We start from the raw sequence: 17,958 nt of genomic DNA on the forward strand, positions 1-17,958 counted from the left end.
ATGCACAATTATTTTCATTCTTAGAGAGATGGTCAGATGGAAACCAATCTCATGTCCGTGTGTTGGAGCTGGATTCAAGGCCAAGGTGAGCCTAGCTAGCATAAAGACTCGAAGCAGGGGAAAACAGCTACACCCGCTCGTCATGCTGTGTTCAATGTAGTCTTGTAGGAGATAATACATCGAGAGGTTTTCATAGCAACATAACATATTTATTAAAGAAGGAATCCTTTTCTGTTCAACAGTATTCAAATTGTAATAAAGGAGCGAACGTTGAAGGGATTTAATTTTTATTTTTTTTAAATGGAATCAAATTGGTTTTGAGAATCTACAAACTACTAATTATTTGGACATTTTAAATCTGTAAATGTTCAAGATTCTGAAACATCAGCGCCGCTAAAAGGGGCCATCTCTCGCTCTTGCTGATCAGTATCATTTACTGAATACCTTATTATTTACCAATGACTATTATATATTATATCGTTTCTCACAATCTATGATGGACCACTACAACATAAACTGCTAACGTGGTATCTGAGATAAATATTGTCTCACCTATATAGACATTTCTTTTTGCAGAAATACACTCAATGTTCAATAAAAGTCGTAATGGATGGCAGAGCAATGAGCATACAACCATGAATATAATAAAGATGGTTCAAAACCTGCAAGCCTTTGACTGGGCTGGCCAGACCTCTGAGAGCAGAAGCTTTAAGTTGTCAAGGCAACAAGCTGAACGTAATGCAGGAGATTCTGTGATTTGAGTTTTCCATAATCTGAAGTGGCACAGTCCAACAGTGCAGGCAAACAGATGGGAATAATGCTGGATGTCTCAGTATCAACACAGACATCCCATGTGAACACAGCACTTCTATGTGTAGTAAAATAGCATGGGTTTTAGACATTTCACATGTGACAAAAACTCCAGATACCAATGTATAATATTCAGACATGTAGGCTAATATGAAACATGTATAACCCATGGCTGTCAACATTAATGTGTTAATACTCGGGATCAATCTGGAAACCTTAATGCGTTAAAGAAAATGTACACAAATTAATCGCATTACCACATTTGATCTCCTATATACCAGTGTTTACGAGACGTTTACCATGAATTGCATGGCAGTGAAAAGGCAAAGAAAGCAGAGGAATTGGCATTCACTGGAGACCACTTCACATCAGTAACGGCCCGTCCACACTACAGCTTCAAAAAAAGCTTGCCAGCGGGCGTGTCTGAAGCTCGACCAACAACCAATTACATGAATCTCCCGCCCCTGACACACAAGCAGCGGTTTGATTGGCTAGAGCTTGTACTGGCATATGATTTGATTGGCTGACGCTTCCACCGAAAGCTTTAGAAGCTTCAAAAGTTGAACATTGCTCAACTTTTGCAGCCTGAAACGCCAGAAAAGCTCTGCTCTGCTACCCACAATTCAGTTCGGCGAAAAGCGAGGCAACGTGACGTCACCCCATTCAAAGTGAATGGGCAAACACGTTGGAAACCATTTTTGAAGCTGTCGAAGCTGTAGTGTGGACGGGCCGTAAGAACCATCACTATCTCGGTGTAAAGGCACAACTGCACTTTCGCTTTACGTGTGATGAAAAGGGAGGAAAGATATTTTTTCAAACTATACGTCAGTTTCTTGAAGTTGCACAGGAGTGGGAGATAGCAAACTGGGTCCCACTGTAGGGACGGATGGTGCTATGATACTGTATGTCCTGTGTAGTGCACATTATATGGACGGTGAATACAGCGGTTCTCTGTGGCTTTGTAGATGCCTTAGCTAAGTTCTGGAAATTGTTGGACTTCCTGACAATAATTCTGAAATCATGTAATAATATAGTTATAATATAAAACCCTGTTTGTTTTTCTTATCAGTTTGTCATGCATTTCTTTATTACAAAACCACAAGTGTAAGATACATCTTAGTATTTTAAACTTGCGATTAATCATGATAAAAAAAATGTGTCCATTGACAGCATTGGGCATACTCACTCTTACCCTTAACCCAAACCCTAACTCTTACTTTCAAATCAAAATATAAAAAATAGACAGAATATCAATTCATATAAGCCAAAACACACACTATTGAAATCCAAAGAAGTTAAATGAATATATTGCACTGTATTTTTTTTAATGCAGAACAGGTTTAGCTTATTCCAAAGTTGTTGTGCTGCTATCGTGACGATTCAGAAAATACAGAAAGAGGAGCGAGACAGACGCTGGCAGACAGACAGATGGTCATCTCCTGGACATTAGAAGACTATTGGATATAAAAGAAGATTACCGTGTGATAAAGACGACAATATTCCTTTTGAGGAGAAAAAGCAGATGTAATTTCCTCCTCAAACAGAGGAACAGAGTGTATGAAGAGGAGGGTTTATGGAGACTTAATGGAATCATCAGTTTTTTGCTTGGCTCCTTCTTACTCAAAAAGCATCAATTTTGAGTGTGTGTGTGTGTGTGTGTGTGTGTGTGTGTGTGTGTGTGTGTGTGTGTGTGTGTGTGTGTGTGTGTGTGTGTGTGTGTGTGTGTGTGTGTGTGTGTGTGGGGGTGTGTGTGTGTGTGTGTGTGTGTGTGTGTGTGTGTGTGTGTGTGTGTGTGTGTGTGTGACTGTCTGGAAGTGCACACTCACCCTACAGGCATTAATGGGTTGGCTCTAAGGCAGCACAAAATGAACAGATGGATGTAATCAACAGATGGTTGATATGGTGTTTCTGTGTGTGTGCCCTTAAGACATGAAGTATGTGTGTGTGTTTGTGTGTGTGTGTGTGTGTGTGTGTGTGTGTGTGTGTGTGTGTGTGTGTGTGTGTGTGTGTGTGTGTGTGTGTGTGTGTCCTATCCAAATGAACATATCAAGATACCAACAGACACATGACAATATTAAACAAAGAGATCAAAGAATTAAGTCTAGTTGTAGCATGTGTTCAGATGAATAATATTTCTCCTATAATCTACTTACACTTTAGACAGTATTCAGAGGTCAGTCACTAATAGGCCTACATGAAAACCCTCAATAAAGAATGCAACTAGCATGTACATTTATTTGTACATGTATATTTATCATTTCCTACTCAGTACTTTTCATTCACACATTAAAATCCCTACAAATAAAGCTGTGAGCTGTTCTTTCTTGAGTAGGAAGCTTCCATTAGTAAATACATTCAGTAGCTTAATAACGTCAAACTAAGAACAGAAGCCCAGCAAAGTAGAAGGGAAGATGAATGAAAACTGTTTATTAGAGAAGCACAACTCAGAAACAGCCTGTTGACTGGAGACTGAATTCAAAAAAGGATTGAGAGAAACAGACTGTCTTCTTACCTTTCAGGCCAAACTTGGAGCGGCGTCCATATTGGTTGATGAAGAGAAAGAGGAGAACCAGAACCACGCAGGCAAACGCTGCCAGGCCCACTGCTACGGACACCTACAGAAGGGGGAGGGGAACAGTGTTAGGACAATCTTCGCAGATCTACAGGAAGAGACAAAATACAATTTATGCAGAGCAGGGACCGCAGCAGGTCTCGTTCCCTATGGTGAGGCCTCAATTTCCCAAAATGCCCAAATGTAACAATTTAGTCCCGAGAGGTTGAATCTCTTTTCTTATAAACGCTCACATATTTCCCAAGAAAGTTGTTCAAATACATCCAGGTTTTTTGCTGTTCCTCTCATTCTGATTGAAACAAAGAGAATGTCTCATATTTCAGTTTGAAAGTCCACTTCCTGTCACAGTGACAGATGAGATGACAAAAGCCACTTTTTCAGGCTTAGAACCAGAAGTACAGTTTTTAGTGCATCTGGCATAATTGCCATAATGTCATTTTAACAGATAATATACCACCCAGGCGCTGTTGGAGGGCCAGGTAGTGCATGTCCCTCCCAATGTACATGTTATCCCTCCCCCATATAAATGTGTTTAACAATATTTTTTTGTTGCAGTTCATTGCTCAAGTTATATCCCAAAAATATATACATCAAAAACATGTGTAATATGTACTATTTGTGTTCAGCCCACATCACCGCTCTGGTCTCAGCCGTGTGCATCTTAAAGAGCATCTTGCAGGTTTTAATTTTTTCTACATTTATGCTTAAACTTGCTTGAAAATTACAATTAAAAAAGTGAATGCAGGATTTGATATGTTTTACGAGACATAAGGGCAGGAATTCAGAGGGAAAGGAGCAATTTTGAGCTCTGCTCTTAAAAACTGCTTTTTTTTAAGGTCATACGTCAAACGCGTCATATTACATCACACAGGGGACACATCTCCGCTCTCTGACCGCGGGTATAGTAGAGTTGCGTTGAGTAGAGCGGTTGTGTTTTAAGGAGCTGGTATTTTTCGGTAGTTTTACATTGTATTTCACCATTTGTTATCATGGTGCAGTATTGTGTTTGTGCAGGTTGCAAAAATACCAGCCTGTCAGGACATCGAGCCCACAGTAAAAAGGACCGGAGCTAGCGTTCGTTCCTGGGTGCGTTGTGCATCCACCTCCCTGCAGCACATACTCTCCCCCCCCCCCCCTTCGCTGCTCTCTTTCTCTTCCCTCCGGTAAACACCACCGTAGTGTGGAGTTGCATTAGGTAACGCTGTGGTGGCTGTACTGCTCCAGCCGTCTCCTTTGTGTTTGTTTGTTTCCCCCTGTCGGTGTTGTTTGTGTGTGCGTGGTGGCTGTCACTCCTGGCTCCCGGGTCAACCTCCACTCACCTGCTGCAATCAGCTGTGCACCCTCCCCGACTACACACCTGCTTTCCATCAAGCCATTTACAACGGCATATCAACGGAGGCTCCACAACCTTTCTCCGCCAGATCGTCAAGTATCAGCCGTCTCTCGCATCTCTCCTCCGGTACACAGCACCGTAGTGTGGAGTTGCATTAGGTAACGCAAGATACGGCTGATACTTGCACATTAGTTTCTGTTATGGATCAGTATCAACAGTCCTGCCAGTAACGTTACTATATTATCAATACTACTTTAGTTATAGCCTGATATATGATAGCTAACTTTACAATGTTGTGATGTGACGTTAGCTAACATTCTGTAGCTAACGCCGGTCACTCACCAAGATAGCTGCCCAGTTCTCCACTGGTTCTCCTCACACCACAGCTCAATTTCTCTCCGATGGCCGTTATTTCTTCTAATCCTTGGCTGCTCCTGGTCTCTTGGACGCCTTGCAGGCTCATAATTATAAGGTTGTGGTCCGTCATATGCATTCGAATATTCATGTTCAACTTCTTCTGTGTCTTCTGTGTCGAAACTAGCATTGGGATCCATGTTTATTAATACGTTACACCGGCCGCTCTCCCCCTTGTTTACCCCATGTTACGTCACACGCGGGAGGTCACGTGCCGAGGCTCTTTTATGCGGAAGTGAACATTTCTTACAAAAACGACGCCAGATGTCACTGTAGGGTATATTTCTGTATATTTTTTTGAAAATATAGTGTATTCATCATTTTCCTACACATTTATTCACAGGTGTCTTTGACCTGGAAGTTGCTCTTTAAGTGTCTGTTGTGTTTTGAGCTTCTTGCAGCGTTTTGTATTCACAGCGTTTCCTTCACCCAGCGTATTTAGTAAACTCTGCGCATGTTTCGTCAAGTTGGTGAAGATGTTTCTTTTGCAGCACGTTTCTCCTAATGGAAAAAGTTTTTAACTCTTGTGGCGAGTTTGCACCTGTCGGCCACCACCATTTAATGTGGTGTTAAAAGACTGTGGTACATTTGAGTATTTGTGAGACAAGGCTGAGAAGGACGCTCCCATATTATATTCAATTTTTCAACCCAGATTAAAACACTAAAATATGTAGAGAAAAGATGCACCCACATAGACTTTCCCACTATGTTCCCTCAAAGCCACAGTCTCAACAGTTGTCTTTTTACAGTCAATTAAAGGAAAAAGATGAACTCAATTTCTAACCAACTCTCAGGATTACCAGCCAACAGAGGCTTTCAGCAGATAGAACTAATGGCCACGTGAATGAGGGGAAGGTTTAAAAAGCACAGTCGGCTCTTTACACTGTAACTTCTTGAATTTCTGTTTCACATCTATTTGCACACTGGTAGTTTAATATAATGGTCATTATGAGGTAAGACACAGACAGACGGTTGCTGCTTTTGAAAATGTATCATAATATATCTACTGTTTACATTTTATATGTATTTCTTTTAAATATGAGTTTAATTTTCAAATGCTTTAAAGAAGTTTTGTTTGGAACCTTTCATTTTGCTGGTCAAAATGACAACTGCCACTTATTGATTTTGATTGAATTGAGAACAAATGTGGTTATTTATAGCTTAACAAGGATTGATATACTATGGAATAAACCAACGTCTGCACTCGGTATTAATTAAATGATGCGCCGTAGAGGATACACAATAAAAGCTTTTTTTTCAAGCAGTTACTGTGACCCAATAATATTAAAACGGACTGCAATGTGACTTTTCTTTGACTGATTAAAGACAACACTGACAGGATATCAACAACACCAGCTGCATTATTATAACCAAGTATTTTCCAAGAAGAAAATAACAATCTTTGATGTTGGCTAAATAGCATGAAGGTCCTTTACATGAAACATTAGCAATTAAAATGACACTATTGGTCAGAAAAAGTACATTCAGTTCAATATGGGCTTTGTTTCACTACCTGCACGCCAGTAGATGAAGCCTCAGCCAAACATGTTGAATATCACACTTACCCTGAAAGTATCTTCGTCAGGTTTGTGAGTTTCATTAGTCGGGGTAACTAGCGGGAAAAAACACAAGAACACACAGACTTTACTGTCCTGCTGCTTGTGCAGGATAACGGCATGAAGTCATCACACATACAACAATAAAATAATGAGCTACACAAACCAACAGCGAACAAAAAGCTGCAGACAAAGAGGCTGTGCCATGATGTTTTTATAGGCCAGTTATTGGGCAGAGGACAGAGACAATATTGTCTATAACCCCAGTCGAGGTCAGAAGTCCTGCAATAAATCTGATCTTTGTAAGAAAGTGGCTACTGAAAGTGGAAAATGAATACATGTAGGCCATTGTTGTATTGTTATGATGACACATTATTTTGTATGAAGTATGAATTAGTGTTATAATTTGACCTATAGTTGGGTAGTCTATAATGATTAACCATGCATGAATGTGAAATGCGAATCTGCAAAGCAACCACAGCTGCCAGTTAACTGTGGGTTATCAAGAACAAAATGATAAGATGTAACGTAAGTATAGTGTAGCGTTAAAAAAGCAAATACTCAAGTTTTGCACAAGTACTTTTAAAAGTACAATGCCACACAGTAAAGTACTTAAAATATGTTTATCTAAAAAAGTTCTAAGGGTTAGGGTTATGTATGTTGTATCCTCATATGCATGCAGAAGCTGTGGAGACCTAAAATGATTTGCATCCTACAACATATGAAGTACATCTGACTTTCAGGTGCAGGGACACGCCGAACCACACGCCGAACCACACGCCGAACCACACGCCGAACCACACGCCGAACCACACGCCGAACCACGATGAACCACGCCGAACCACCAAATCTGGCCTTGTTTTTCTCCAATTTCACCACGTCCATTCATCCCTACATCCCTTTAATGCTCATCTCTCCCTCCCTACGTCCCTTCGAGGCACATCTCTCCTTATCATTTACCTTCCTATGTCTTCCTCAACAACATCCCTTAATCCCTTCATCTTCCCCTCCCTACCTGTACCCCTTCCTCCCTACACCTTTTGTCCATTCATCCTTACATTCCTTTGTGCCTCCATAGTTATATCCTGTCAACCCTCATTCCCATCACTACATCCCTTCCACCTTTCAACCCTCCGCCCATACATCCCTTGAACCCTATGTCATTACATAACCACATCCCTCCTTCCCTACATTCCTTCATCCTCTCTTCCTGTTTCCTCTAATCTATTCTTCTTTCATCTGGTGCATACTTTTTGTCCCATTCTAGTTACTGTCTGGGGTCTGGTATTCAGATCTGGCAGAAACACGCCTGAGACGGACCCCCCCCTCTCTCTGTTGGACTTCAGTCTGTCCTCCAGACAAGCCTGACAGACAGCATCCCTCATCCTTCTTCATCCCTTCCCGTTACATTCAATATCTCTTTAAATTGAATCTTTGACTAACATATTGTTGTGGCGCGGTGCTTGCTTGTGAAAATCCAGTCATATTCAACAACACTTAAGTGGGCGTTCTGAAATGAGAACTAAGCATCTCTCTGAAACACACTCAACAAATCTTTATATTTCCAAGATTGACTTAGCTGCCACTCTCCTGTTTGCTCTGATCTATTCACATATTATATCATTACACAGTCGTCAGTTCATTGGTATGGAGAAACATAGCCCGCTTTACAATTTATGACAAGAATTGTTAGTCTGTGGGGATTTTATCACATCACTATCTTCTGTGATATAATATTTATATTAAATGTAAAGCTATTCAATGCAATCTGCACACAGGCTAATCATATAAGAGTCAGCGTGAACGTTTAGGGCTTTTACATATGTATGGCGTTATATTTGTGCCTCTATCCTGAGCACGCAATGAAACATGTTGAGCATAGGAAATGCTATTGAGCGCGCACTTGAACAATTTTTAGCACAGAGAAATATATTTTCTCTCATAAAACGCCTGCTCCGTGCGCAAGCAGACCGCTGCACGCGCTCTCTCCCTCGCTCGCTCGACCTCTCCAGCCTGTGCACGCTCAGCTTTGCCTGCGCTCGCTCAAGTTGTCACAGCGTTACAAATGTGCAACAAAACCAACCAATCGGAGAACTTGAGAAGGTTAATTCTGATTGGCTGGTCGTCTCCAATCATATCTTCGATCTGAGATGAGAGAGGGATTTTCGATTGCCATCAGGCTGTTGACGTTCTTATTACACATCCATCGTTGACATTTACACATGCATTTACAGGACATGACAGACTTGAATGAAGAGAATAGTACGCCACAGTGTCAGGTGAGTTATGCATTTCTAGTTTTCTGATATCACGTTATTGTCAATGCCTGAGTTTGCTAGCCGGGCAACATACTGTAGCTATAGGGGTAGTTTAAGCAAACAGCTAACAAACCGTAGCCTACATGTACATGAACCCTTCTGAGGTATTGATTACTTGCTGTAAGCATTAGAGGTGGCAGAATGACAAAACAGGTTTCTCTCTCTATCACAAATTTGGGTTGACCAGAACCTGGACCAATTTCTGTTTCCTGTTCTAGAATGGGCATAGAGCTTGCATTAATTTTCAACCGGACAACTAATCAGCTTCATGATACCGGATAAAGTTAGCAACACACGTTAACCATGAACAGCCTATTAATCCGTTCTCTTAATGTTATTTCAACCCAACGTTGTGGAATTAGAGAAAAGGTGCTTCTTAAAGTGCTTTTATCCGGGGTTGAGGGAGTTAAATGTTAGTTAAATATATACCATTGGTGCGTGTGATTGTAGTGGGTGGAGGTGGTGAAATGAGGATATCCATCTTGGAGTTCAAGCTAGTATATTTTAGTTAACGTTACACAATAATAAGAAAGAGAGCTATTTTTCTGATACATCGCTATTTATATGGATTTAGAGTGCATATTTGAGACTTCCAAACAGTAAACAGAAACGTAACTTATGGGTGAGTTTTTTTAGCAGAGCCATATGATGTCCTTGTGATTCTGTTGATTATTACCTGTCTGTATTATGTTGCAGCTCAGCTGATTTTGGATTGATGGCAAAGGGAGAGGGACTGAAGTGAGAGTGAAAACACAAGGTAAGTTTCAAATAGCTCAGCAATTTCCCATCCTATAGGTTGCTAGATGTATTTAACCCTTTCTGCTGTCTTTGTCTCCCTCTTTCAGCACAAGAACCGCAGGGGGATTCAATGGAGCCTGAAGACCTGCAATGAGACCCTCACCCTGCACCTGAGTCTCAACTCCCAGAGTTTTGCAAGCCCGTTTCCTTATTTTGATTAAACAGACGTTAAGCTTCCCAATGGTGTGGTCTTCGTTTTGTGAAAAATATTATGTTGTTGTCTTTTGTGATAGTTAAATTGCTCCTGCTGACTTGAGCCAGGCATTCTTTCCTCCTCTCTGTGTCAGTGGGGAAGCCGTACATTTGTACTCCTTTCTCTGAGCGTTTGGAGCTTCCCCAGGCAGCACAGCAAACCATGGGGGAGACTATATGCCAGGACAACAGGGAGGTAAAGGCACAGACAAACTGATGAAACCTTTATTGACCACTAATGACCAAAAATGGCATTTCTATCTTCATTATTACTGGATTATTACTCCTTGTTCTGACTCACACATGCTCCGCCCTCTACTCGACTTAAAAGGTAATATTATTTTCCAATTAAACACACATATTCGCCCACTGTAATACATTTCATACACGTATTAATGCATTCAAATCGTGATTCAAATGGCCCGCCACAAACTTTCTGAGTCTCTCTGAACCACGTGACGATCAAGCATTTTGGACTTCCGCTGTCGCAACTCTTCTCTCTACATGGCGCTGGACCAGCAAATCAGAATTGACCTTCTCGAGTTCTCCGATTGGTTGGTTTTGTGGCACATTTGTAACGCTGTGACAACTTGAGCGAGCGCAGGCAAAGCTGAGCGTGCACAGGCTGGAAAGGTCGAGCGAGGGAGAGAGAGCGTGTGCAGCGGTCTGCTTGCGCACGGAGCAGGAGTTTAATGAGAGAAAATATATTTCTCTGTGCTCAAAAATGTTCAAGTGCGCGCTCAATAGCATTTTCTATGCTCAACATGTTTCATTGCGTACTCAGGATAGAAGCACAAATATAACGCCATACATATGCGGAGGAAGAGCTTACTCCCTCTTGACAACCAGAGGGTCCTAACCATAAAGTCTTATGTCAATGAGATTCTTGTTAAAGGCACTTACCATAAATATAATCTGTCTCTGAACCTATGGGAGGAGAAAGAAAAATGAACAAGATATAAAAGAGGCTGTAATACACCATAGAACATACATGTTTGACGGTGCAGGGGAAAGATTAAGAGAAGAAAAATGTTAGATAAGAAACAGAGCACGGGTGCCAGGTGAGAAAGGAGCATAACACCAGAAATAACACTTAACAACAACATCACCTTGTCTAAATGTAGCTCTTCTGCATTCTCACTAAGACTAAATATGAGCTTTATTTCAGCAAATAATGCAGTGTTGCTGCAGTTAACATAGGCTCAGACTACAGGAGTTTTTAAATCTTCACTGATTCTTTTATTTCGTTAAAATATTTGAAAATAATGGTGCATCAAACACTGCCGGCTATTATGAGGGTTATCGTGGCAGAGGGTCCCAGAGAGCTTGGATGAGAACAGAGTAGTGTTGTCTATTCTGATGCCAAAACTTGAGTTAATCTTTTGACTCTCATTTGTAATATCTGTCAACAGTAGCATGCAAGCTAATGTAACACTTAAGGGCTAGAATGTTTACCGTTGCTTGGCATGGTATTTATTGTCCTTCTAGTTATTAGACTTGAACAATCTGTCAGTATTAGTGGTTCCATGCCAAAGTTACTACGTTACTGAAGTGTGGGTTTTAGGTTTTAAAATCCATATTGACCAACCACAGTATCAATGACTATATTAAAAATGTTTAACCCTGTAAATGGAATAATCTTTCTCTAAAAGTTTAGGGAATTAGTCCAGCGCCATACCAGAGGGGTTTTCTCTCCATGCCATTTACAGAGCTTCACATTACAACCTGCAAGGCCAGTTTTGTTTGGTTACAAACAAAACCTCCTTGTTCTGACTCACACATGCTCCGCCCTCTACTCGACTTAAAAGGTAATATTATTTTCCAATTAAACACACATATTCGCCCACTGTAATACATTTCATACACGTAGCTGGCCAATCAAAATGAGCTTACCCAGATACATGCTGACCACATGGTTTACTGTATAAAGCAGCAAAGTTGCTGACTGTTATCCTTTTTCTCTTCAGTGATCGGCAATTTCCCACTGGTTAAGTTTCACCAGGAATCCCCTTTTGGGCATGATACTCCTACATTTCTTTGTGCTACATGGGAAGCAACCTTAAACCGGTCAGTATCAGAATGGTAGGTCGATGTTTTTGCAGAGCGTACAAGGCCTGTCCTAGCTAAAACAAAGGTTACGTATTGTAACCCTAGCTCTATAAGCACAGGCAGAGCCCTCTACCAGGGGCCCTGTCTGTCCTATGCAGCTCACTGGAGAGGGTGTAGGATAAAACATAGTAACTTATAGACCATGTGGCCCAACATATTCAGATAGGCCTGTCTCGATTTGCCGGACACGCTTATGTCAATTATTTCAGTGGGATAACATGTGCGTGTGATTTGAGAAGAGTATTACCAGTGTCCAGTATGGAAATAGGGTTACAATATTTAACCTTAGTATTCTCCCTTGTGTGGACTCTGTTCATTTTATTGTCTCTTATCTTCTTTCACAAATTGTATTAATTATTTATTTTTGAATGTCCCCCATTCACATGTGTTTTGTAATCATTCCTGCCAGAAACCAGCCACTCTGTCTTTTGTGGTCTTCTGACAGATCTGATGGACCAATCCCAATGGAAAGTACTCCCAGCTGAAGCCTTGGCCGTTTCGTGGAATTTGCATTTAGTATCACCTACTGGCAAAAGTAGTTCCAGGTCTGCTTCCCCAACAGGAGGAGAGCCACTTAAAGGCTACACATTATGTGTAGGCTACATTTGTTTCCAAATCACGTCAGCTACACAAAGATAGACTTCCATCTATCAGTTGTGTGTTTGTGGAACCAGCTGGCTGCCTTAAATTAGGTCAAAACGAAGTGGATTAGAGATGTGGGAACACATTTTTCTTTTCTTTTTGACATATGAGGGAAATGCTTCATGGCACCTTGTTCTAACAGAGTGAAATATGAAAGAGTCTAAGTAGAAAGTTGTTACCTTTTATAGTACTAGTACATGTAACACAGATATCTTATAACATTTTATTTAAATTCTTTAAATCACAGGGATTCAGTTGATATTATCTCTGGTGTTTCTATAGTTTATACTTTAATAATAGTAGATATGACACAGACAGACCCAACTTACTATCAACGATCGGCTTGTCCATGAAGTGCCCGTAGATGGTGCTGACAGCCTCACCCAGCTCGTTGGTGGCCACCAGTGTGTAGTTGCCGTTGTTGTGGTGCGTTGGGACGTTAAAGGTTAGGCAGCCTTCTATGTAGTCTTGATACGTATCCATATCAGGACGCACATACTCAGTGTGGGATATTTCCTGGGAGGGGAGCAAATAATCATCATGTTATGTTGCCTTGTGAAAAGACATGTACTGTATATATTAATTGATGGACAAATATAATCTTAGATCAGTGCTTCTGTCAGTCCTTGGCAGACTGCACCGCCCCCCACCCAATTTTTATTCCACACAGGTAAGCAAAAAATAAAGCAACCATGAGTTAATAAATATTTTAGAAAATTTTAGGCGCACCTTATCTTTGTAGAACCATTGTAAGGTGGGGTGGGGCCAGCCTCGAACCGTGAACTCGATGCACGTGTCATGGCGCCGTTCTGGCTCCAAGAGCTTCAAAATGGTTGGAGGATCTAAGAAAGCAGAGAGAAGACATGGCAGATGAGCATTTCAAATTTAAAGAGGCCTTATTATGTTTTTGGGGGGTTTTCCCTTTTTCTTTTGTGTGTGTGTGTGTGTGTGTGTGTGTGTGTGTGTGTGTGTGTGTGTGTGTGTGTGTGTGTGTGTGTGTGTGTGTGAGCGTGAGCGTGAGCGTGTGTGTGTTATATAGGTTTTTGTGCATGTAAATGGTCTGCAAAGGCTAACATCCCGAGTTTCTCTCCAACATTTTTCAAACAGAGGGTGAGAGAAGGTGCTGCAGCACAGGCAGAATGAGAGTTTTTAACATAAAAGCATGGAACATGTCACAGTAGAGGCACAAAATGCAACTACTTCATGAACCTGACAATGAGCATAATAGGGCCCCTTTAACTTATATTAAAGGTCCCCTATTATACTCGTTTTCATCAATATATTATAGTTCTCAGTTATATACAAAACATGTCTTTGAAGTGTTTGGCTAAAATACCAAGGTTTTTATATAAATGGATCAGGAAAAAAGGGAGGTGGTGTTTTTTCTCTTTACACAGAGGGGACACATATGTATGTATAAAAGACATGAAAAAGTGGATTTTGATTAATAGGTGACCTTTAACTAATTTTACTGTATTACATTGTCACACATCCCTTCACTAAAGTGAAGCCTAAAGTATATTGTCTGTCATTACACTGGAGGTAAAGAGTGGTCCATTGATGAAGTATTATTGTAGACTAACAGAAGTTAGCATCACAAGGGCTCTCAGTTGGATTTTGGTATACTGCAGAAAATAAGCTCTGTGGCCAACACATGTTTATGACACTTAACGCGTATTGTTAAGCATGATAATCTCCACTTATGAATGCAAATCGCAGGAGTAAAAAAGCAAAAATTAGGCTATGGTCAAACTCAAATCATTGCATCGGTGGGCACCACCATCGCTAAGCTAAAGGTGGCTAATGTTCAGTGTGATGACGTTTAGGAGTTTATTCAGTCACTTGGTAGCAACCACCGTTTTTATGACACATAATGTAGCTTTAAACATTCACAAAGGGGGTATTTAATTATGTATTTATGTTATTAAAAAAGGTGAAAAGTTATTTAGCTTGCGTTAACCACAAACCTTATTTCAGGCACAAACATGTTAAAAAACATTGACTTTGAGGCAAGGGAAGTACAAGTGGAAAAATGCTATGTCATTTCCAGGTTTTAGGACTCATTCCTGCACCAATCTGTTGTGGCAGCACATGAGAGAAGAAGAGACGGGAGGAGAGACCATGATTATCCTTTTAATATGCTGGTCTCATCACAATCTGTCCCAATCGATTCAGAGTGGTGGAGTGTGTGTGGCTGTTCTCATGTTTCTCTCTGTTGCCTGACAAAACGCTTTCTAAACGCAAACACAATTTGCTGTTTGCTGCAACAGTATGATCGTCTTTCCACAGCCGACTGAGAAATTCAAACCAGCAGCAGAGAAAGACGATCTCACTGTTATTAGTCGTTTCGCCACAAATGAAATGTATCCTTTCAAGAATGCGCACAGACACACAGTTTGTGAAGTGTATGCCTGACAGAGTAAAGGGAGCTCTGGGTATTAATAACTGTCCATGCTAATAGGATCTAGAGGCTGCAGTGGTCATTAAACCCCACAATGCTAAAGTTATACATGGAACCAACCAAGAATATTTATTTTCTTAAAGCATTTTTTAAGATAAAATATCTAATAGGCAGTGTATTATTAAAAATGTCTTCTAAAGCGACAAACACACAAAGAATGATCACAAGCTCAGCACGACTGATTAGACACAACATTTTAATTAATTCAAGTAATAATACTTTTTTTTTTTTTTACATATTTCGGTTCAATGTGCCATCATACATGTTGCCTTATTTATTTTTGTATTATTTATTGTAAACTTTTTTCTTTTCCTATTTAAATTCATTTAAAAAGAATGTCTATCCCTTTTGCATTTTACAAAAACGTGATTAATATTCGTTGTCTGTATAAACAAATACAAGGAACTAGGCCATAGGCCACATAGGCCACATAGGCCATGTTAAAGAATATGCTGGTAATGTAAAATACATATTCACTGATTTATATTTGCTCCTTTGTGCATTTATGAATTAGCACTCAATTTGCATGTCTTTATTCAAATGTGTTTATATTCCTTCACAGAGGCTTTATATGCAGCATTAGTGAGTATAATGTGCAAGCACATTTGAATGCAACAATGTATGTTGGTTTGAAATTGAATATAGACTGTTTTGCGTATGGAAAGGTTGTATCAACTGTAGAACATGAATGTCAAGATGCTTGGGGAATGTTTTTATATTTCATGTGGAAAATATGTCCCAATGTTGGATTTGGTGTAAGGGTAAAATTCAATACTTGAAGCTAACTGTTGGGACCATGGTCAAGTTTTTAAGAAATTGGTTACAGTTAGTTTGGAACATTTCCCCTAAAGTGAATACATAAGTATATTCCAGGAAGCATATTATAATTATAATCCATTATTTCTAGTCGGAAAGAGTCTGCCTTTGCTGAAGAGACTAGCACACAGAACAAATCGCTGCACTCTGTTGAATGGGTCAGCTGAACAACATTGGCTGCAAGCCCGATAAATAATAGATGAATTCACCTTCAGCAGCTATTTCTGTGTGCTGGATGTCAGGAAAACAGCACTGTGGTGAGGATGTAGCACAATTTTTATTGTATTTGTTACTTTGTTTTATTGTTTTATGTCTTATATAACTATGTTACATTGATGGAGCAGCTCCGGACTTTCATTGCCATTTCTACACTGTAGCTAAAGTGCATTCATTAAAGCCTTTGAATCTTTAATCTAGCACAGAAGCATAGCTAAAGACAGCGTCCATGTTTATGTTTGTATATGTACATGTATGCAGAACTGCAGGACGGAGTCCAGAACAAATGTCCATACGGGGACAATAAAGTATATCGTATCGTACCAATAATTGATAGTTTCAATACAGAAAACAACAACATCACATGTAGGGATGTGATAGCCTGTTGTGAAAGTACACAGCTGACCTTCTTTTTTGGCTGGAATGAAAAATGTAACCCACTTTATGAATTTAGATAAACAATAAGCTGGAAGATGTAGCACACTGCAGGAATTAGGAGTCATTAGCAGATGGAGAAAATATGTGAGAAACATGTGTACACGGTAATTATGTAGACAGAAACCAAGTGCCTTGCCAATTCATTACATTGTGAATTGTGTTGTGCTTTTGGCACATGCAAACACTTTCAGAGGGAAGAACAATTACTCCTATAATTCCATAAAAATCACCCACTATGGATATTCTTTCTAGTCTCCCACATATGATTTATTCTGTACTAAAAGCAGGATGGGTTACAGAAGGAGATATAAATAGCTTGTTTTTTTCCGACCAACAGTCATTCATCCAAAGAAATTCAGTGTACTATGATAGAGACAAAGAAAGTAAGCTAATGTTCTCAGTTTACAACCTCCAAACCTGTACATTTGAAAGAATTACACTATCTACACTTGTCCTGTCTTTGGAGGGACCTTTAGCTCAGTCCTATAGAGAATGATAGCATTGTTGATTAAAGCTGAACTTCCTGCTGCTCTGCGTGGCTGCTGTTCTTAGAAGGCTTATTTTCTTGTTGTCTCTGGGTGCTTTGCTTATCAGTGAGGATGATAATGTAAGAGAGGAGTATGATGAGACATGATAGCCTGTAGACTGTAACAGTATGCCTATGAAAATAAATTTGAAAGTACAATTAGGATTTTGAGAAAAGATAAGCTAGTTAGCTAGCTAAACAATGTTTTAAATAGTATATCTCAGAAGTCATTCATAAATATTTACTGCACTGACATTGACTTCTTTCTTTACATTTAAATATTGACCTCATTGGTTTCAAAACTACTTGCCAAAGGAGTGCAGTTGAGGTTTAGCTAGTCATGTAAAATAGCACTTCACTGACTTATCATTGCACATTGTGAGATCATTGTGAGTCTTAAAATGGACAGTCGGACAACAGAACCCTTTAAACATTTAGCACCTTCTTCCTTGTCAAAACCTGAACTACCCAAAATGCAACACCACAACAAACATTGGTGCGTTCAGCTAGAATCCTCTAATTGTCCACAGCTACATGAACTAAAACAGAAAAGTTATTAAGGTAGATTTAGCAAGAGCAATCTGGCAGGCAGTAACACTAATATATACATGTAGGGTCTTGTGTTGTAATCCTAAGATATCTAGTTGCTCTCTTTTCTTCCTCTATGAACTCACTGCTGTCTTTAGCATTTGATGCATTAGTTTATTACCTACTGTATAAACAGTGTCCAACTGTTTTTTAAATAATTCATTCAGTC

General features: G+C 39.9%; 1 protein-coding gene across 4 annotated transcripts in view; it reads right to left on the reverse strand.

The window, feature by feature from the left end:
* Positions 1–17,958, reverse strand: part of LOC307040230 (NT-3 growth factor receptor-like) — a 283,019-nt gene that overhangs the window by 97,812 nt on the left and 167,249 nt on the right. For 3 of the 4 annotated variants that reach the window (XM_079682872.1, XM_079682870.1, XM_079682869.1), the window contains 5 exons: positions 13,474–13,586; positions 13,074–13,260; positions 10,897–10,920; positions 6,695–6,741; positions 3,323–3,425 (listed from right to left, as the gene is read on the reverse strand). In XM_079682872.1, coding sequence (XP_079538998.1) covers positions 3,323–3,425; positions 6,695–6,741; positions 10,897–10,920; positions 13,074–13,260; positions 13,474–13,586 — 474 coding nt within the window. The remainder of the gene's footprint in view (positions 1–3,322; positions 3,426–6,694; positions 6,742–10,896; positions 10,921–13,073; positions 13,261–13,473; positions 13,587–17,958) is intronic. The other variant, XM_079682871.1, reaches the window with a different exon arrangement.

Source organism: Notothenia rossii, assembly GCF_949606895.1.
Source record: "Notothenia rossii genome assembly, chromosome: 5".
NCBI lineage: Eukaryota > Metazoa > Chordata > Actinopteri > Perciformes > Nototheniidae > Notothenia > Notothenia rossii.